The following is a 5,476-nucleotide window of genomic DNA, read 5'->3' on the forward strand; positions in this document are numbered from 1 at the left end:
TAAATAAACTTGGATGTATTACAATCGTGGCTTCTGCCAATCTCTGGAATGGCAAATAACTATGCTCCCTATTTAACTTAATATATGTAATGATTTGAAATAAAAATAGTCTAAGGAAGGTGGGTGAAAAGTTTGTGTAAATTGGTAAAACAGCACCATATACCGGTCAGCTAAGTCAAATTTATGCCCACACCACTATGGAAACGTATCAGTTCATTATATTTTAAAAAAAAAAAAGCGTTAAGAATGTGTTTAAGTCAAGTGTTTGTGATGTTACAATTAAAGACCAAAATACAATATCAAAGTCGATTTTATTTACATAAATCTTATTTTTAAAACAAAAAGGCAAAAAACACTTTTACCCTTTTTAAAAAACTTTTCAGAACAAAATAATCAGAATCCTTCATAGCTCAAGCGTATCAAAAAGCACAGCTTTTCAACCGAATCCTCTAATACTTTTTCAGATTCCCTGCRGTTTGTTTTCAGCAACCAGCAAAATTAAAATAAAAAGCATGTAGTCAAACAATGAAAACATTCAGGTTGTGGAAGTCCTAACACAACATTCAGAATGATGCTGGAAAACTTTATTTTTGTTTTTTTTTTAATAGCTAGAAGTTCAAAATGAGAATCCGTAGCTACTGAAAGCTGGCTGAGCTCTAGTCAAAAACAGGAAAAATAAAAAAAACTAAATACATTTCAGAGAACAATTTTGTACCAGCAGTTTCAAACTTCAGATCAGTAGGACATTTATGTTTGAAAAACAGAAGTGTTCAACATCCTGTACGTAGCTCAAAATTGCAACAAGTATCACAGATTATATGCTGATAAATCTGCAGCTTTAGAAAAACGSTTGCTTGTTGATTGTACTTTTCAGGGCCAAAAACAATATAGATATATTTTGTTATTTAAAAGATTGAAAGAATTGAACTCCTGCAGAAAGATCTTAAAACCATGCTGGACACTATGAGAAATCTGTCAGCAACAGTGATTAGAATAGAGTTTTCTGCAAAAAAAAAAAAAAAAAAAAATCAGACATCTTTGTGATTTTTGTTCAAACAGAACAGCTGGCACATTTTAAAGCCCATTAACTGCACTGAGAAATCATTTTAACATTTTATTTGAAATAGAAATGCTCTAAAGTGACTTGTGTTGCACTTCTGTTATAGTAGTCTTATATAAATAATCTTTTCTGGGTCTGAAACAAACATTTAACCTAATTAAATAGTCTCGTTAAACAGCACTGTGGACATAAATTGTTTCTGAAGGAGAAGGTGTGCTTGTTGTGTGTGAAAACGTACAACAGCCTAAGTGAGGTCCTGTAGCAGACCAGTAGTGAGTAATGAGAGGTATATCAGAAATTACAGTAGAAAGACACTCTTATCACACACTTCAGTCTCTCCCTCTCCTGCATTCATTCAGTCTGGAATCACTCTCAACTATTTTACCATAAAAAAATACTGAGTTCACCTCAAGACATAATTGAGCTACAATTTGGAGCCTGAGGCCTGATCTGAGACGTTTTGAGAGCACAAAACCTAAAATAAAGCTAGAAGAATCACAGTAAACTTCACTATTAAGTCTTAAACTAACCTTGTAGACCAATCGTTTTTTTGGCAAATATGGCAAAAGGTTTGTTTATAAAAGGGATTACGGATTTAAGAAAGAGGTGGGCACTCAAAACCTGTACGAATTCTAAAAAGCTGGATTGAAATTARCAATATTSTCCCTTAAGGCCCTGTCACACTAACGTTTTAGACAATTTGTGAAAWTTTTAAAGASGTTGAAGACTGAATAACATCAACTGKAAGTTTCTTTTAGGCACGTACYGCTAACAAACTGATCAAATATATAATTTTATTAGYAATTTAGATATAAAAATTATTTCAYAAGTCAGCAWAAGTCGTCWAAAACATTATARTGACAGGACCTTTATGATTAAGGACTATTTTAAACACAATAAACATCCACAGTATGTGTTCTTTATACACAGAAAGTGACGAAACCTGGAGGATGTCTGAACGTTTCCTGTTTTAAACTTGGAAAAATCAATCAGATGAACTGTGCATCAGTAGCCGATAGCAACTGCTCAATTGCTATTCAGAAGGAAATTTAAAGATGAGTYTTTGGTCTACATCACGCAGCCTGTTCACACACGTGTCCACTCGACACACACACACAGAATGAGCAGCTTTTWCGCTTTCCACAAGCCCTTTAGAGTGAAACTCAAAAGAAAACAAACAAAAAAAGAGAAACAACATCCCTGACATTTTGTCCAAGAACAAATTAAGATGCTAACGTTGTGTTAAAGTTTGTTTTGAACTTAAATATTATAAAGGTATTTGTATATTCTTTTCTATAGATCTTTTCTGGTCAGTCCTCCGTGGAGTCTGTGTCGTCATTAATGTAGTCTTCTTCCACTGGCGTGCTGCCGTTCTGAGTCCCCCACTCGTCTTCGTCGTACTCTATGCTGTCGTTGTCCCCCGGCAGCTCGTCCAGACCCACCAGGCCTACCGCGGCCGCCGCTCCGTTGGCCAGCAACTCTGCGACCGGCGGTTGGTCCTCGCCAGGCACGGGCTCATCGGCGGCGGCCTGCGGCACCGCGTAGCCCCCGTTGTTGTTGGAGAAGGCGGCCCTGTCCTGGCCCTCGTCCTCCACGTAGACCCTCTGGTGGCACATGGGGCACGTGTCCTGGATGTAGAGCCACTTCCTCAAGCACAGCGCGTGGAAGTAATGGTGGCACGGCGTGAGGCGGGCCGACGTGGCGAAGTCCTGGTAGCAGATGGCGCACACGTCCTCGATGTTCCGCAGCCGGTCCCCGTGGATCTCCGGCAAGGAGTTGATCTTCTTGACGGCYGTGCGGCGGTTGATGAAGGTCTTCCAGCCGTTCTTGGCCTGCAGGTAGATGTTGAAGTACGCGTGCAGGCACATCATGCAGGCCCGGATCTTGCTGCCCGACTCGAACATCATCGTGTAGGTGCCGTTGCCGAACAAGATGACGCCGAACAGGAACTCGATGATGTTGCCCGTSGAGCGCACGTAGTAAACGTAGTCGTCCAGCTTCTCCCACAGGACGCTGGAGAAGCCATCGGCCATGAAGAGGCCGTAGACCGTCAGGGACACCACCACCTGAGGAGAAAGCACCAGACACAAAAAAACAACTCAACTCCCGGCACTCAGTGTTCCTACAGTTTAAAGCAAGTTAAATTTAAGACTTTTAAAGACGTTTTAATGCCAAGTGAAATTAAATTCCAATCTAATTATGTTAAGAGGGAAAGTTGCTATAATTTGAAGGGACTACAAATGTTTATTAAACTAAAAATTCGAACAAATTTGAAGGACAGATGCACTTCAGTAAAAGGTAWACGACTACGGAATAATCTGGAAAATGATTATAAAAGCATTGGATCAATTAAGTCCTTTTAAAAATGATCAAAGAAATTGTTAAAATATGAAACTGTTTAATTTTTATTTGCATGCGTTACTGTTTGTGGAGTTGAATTTTTATTTTTGTTTTATTTGGTTTGTTATTGTTTGAAATTAATATAGTTTATTTTTTGTTGTAAATAGGAGCAGATATAAGATTTTTTTTCTTCTGCTGCCTTTCATTTTTTTATTTGCATTGTTTTGTTGTATGTAGTTTGTTTTCTTTGTTTTTTAAGTGAAATGAATAAATACGTTTAAAAAAATAATAATTTAAGACCAATTTCATAACAAACACAAATGACAAAAAAAACTGCAGTTCATGAATCAAAGTATTTTTGGTTGAAGTAGTCAAATATTGATAATAAACCAATTGTTTTTATCCATATCTAACTGCTTTTTTGTTAAATATAGCAAAAACATTCTTAGCAGTCAGTTTAACGACCCAAAATTTGGAGTTTTAGGACCCACAGTGGGGTCTTAACCCCCAATTTGCTGTAGATGAAACCTTAAAGTGCCTGTGATTTCTAAATTTGTAAGAAAAGTGAACGCATTTTTGAAAAGACAACATTATTAACATATTACAAAAATAATTTCTCATTGCTCAGTTGAACAGTTGTTGAGATATTTGCATGTGAATTAACAGGAAGTGATGTCAAAGGGTAACGTCTGCATGTGAATATTTAAAAAATAAATGTTACCAATTATTTTAATATTTGAGATGAATTACAATCATCCTATTTACAATGTGTTAACATTTTTAAGACTTCTGAAAGATTGATTTAAGACCTTTTAAGACTAATTAAGGCCTTATTTTTGGATTGATGAATTCAATGACTTTTAAAAGACTTTTTAAGGATCTGCAGGAACCCCGACTCACCTTGAGGCACAGCTCCACACAGAAAGCGATGACGGCAAAGAGCCAGGTGTTGAGGGCGTAGTGGTGCCACAGGGCATTGCCGAGCACCACGGGGAGCACAAAGAGCGCCACGGACACCAGCAGGACGGGGAAATGGCGTCGAAAGGACGAGACGTGGGAAGCGCTGAGAGACATCAGGACAGGGTCGGTCATGCCGTGAATAAAGTGCAGGATGGCCGTCAGCATAAGACACATGTTTCGGCTCAGGCGGACCTTGGGATCAAAGAGACAGATCCTGTGTCAACAAWCACCTTAAATAGCGCAGTGTAAGAACTGCGACAGGATATCAGAAACACAGTGGCGTATCTCTGCAAAGCCTTTATGATCAGACTGACAGTCATTCAACTCATTTATGGACATATGTCAGTGTTTTATCTATAAAAACGAAAATTTTATTAAGAAGAAAGGCCAGGCAGGTGAGTATCCCCCTCGAGGTGAAATCATTTCCTGAATACCAACCAACATATATGTCAACTTGTATATAMGTTATAAGGATTTTACATCAATTTGCAGGTATACGGACGTATAGGGCAATCTCACGGATTTTTTCAAGTCTTACGGATGTTTTCAAAATCTCATTTTCAAATTTATCTAACATGTCAGAGCCTATAGGATGATTTAAAAAACAATAAATAACAAACAGCCATCTTCCAACCTGTTCTGTCGCTACAAATACATAACTTTTTCCGCTCTCCTTTCCTCCTGCTTCACAGCAGGCGCTTTCATGTCCACAGCGGTTGCGAGTTGTATGGATTTTTTGCAAAATTTACGGATTTTTGAGGCTCTTTGTACAGGTAAACGTCCAAAGAGGTTGACGTATGAACCCACAGAGAAAACTCCGCCCCCTCATTTGCATAATGGACCATAAATTAAAACGACATGAAATGTTAAAACAGCCTGAAATAGTAAAAACAGCATGAAATAAAAGGGGAGTTCAAAATAAAAGTCACTGAAATGTGTAAAGTAGCTTTACAAAATAAAAGTATCACAAAATAAAATTACAATATGTAATAAATAAATAAATAATATAAAGACATGCCAAAAATGTATAATATGTTAATTTTGTTTTTCTTTTCATGGGGACATTTATGTATGTGATGGAATATTTATTAACACAGTGTATTAATTGCATTATTT

The 5,476-nt window shown here is 37.5% G+C and overlaps 1 protein-coding gene across 1 annotated transcript in view; it reads right to left on the reverse strand.

Moving 5' to 3' along the window:
* Positions 1–549: 549 nt before the first annotated feature.
* The window catches only part of rnf139 (ring finger protein 139), an 8,545-nt gene continuing 3,618 nt past the window's right edge, over positions 550–5,476 (reverse strand). Inside the window, exons 5-6 of the mRNA XM_014017093.1 lie at positions 4,301–4,552; positions 550–3,126 (exon numbers count right to left, since the gene is read on the reverse strand). Coding sequence (XP_013872547.1) covers positions 2,371–3,126; positions 4,301–4,552 — 1,008 coding nt within the window. The 3' untranslated portion in view covers positions 550–2,370. The remainder of the gene's footprint in view (positions 3,127–4,300; positions 4,553–5,476) is intronic.

Source organism: Austrofundulus limnaeus, unplaced genomic scaffold, assembly GCF_001266775.1.
Source record: "Austrofundulus limnaeus strain Quisiro unplaced genomic scaffold, Austrofundulus_limnaeus-1.0 Scaffold161, whole genome shotgun sequence".
Taxonomy (NCBI): domain Eukaryota; kingdom Metazoa; phylum Chordata; class Actinopteri; order Cyprinodontiformes; family Rivulidae; genus Austrofundulus; species Austrofundulus limnaeus.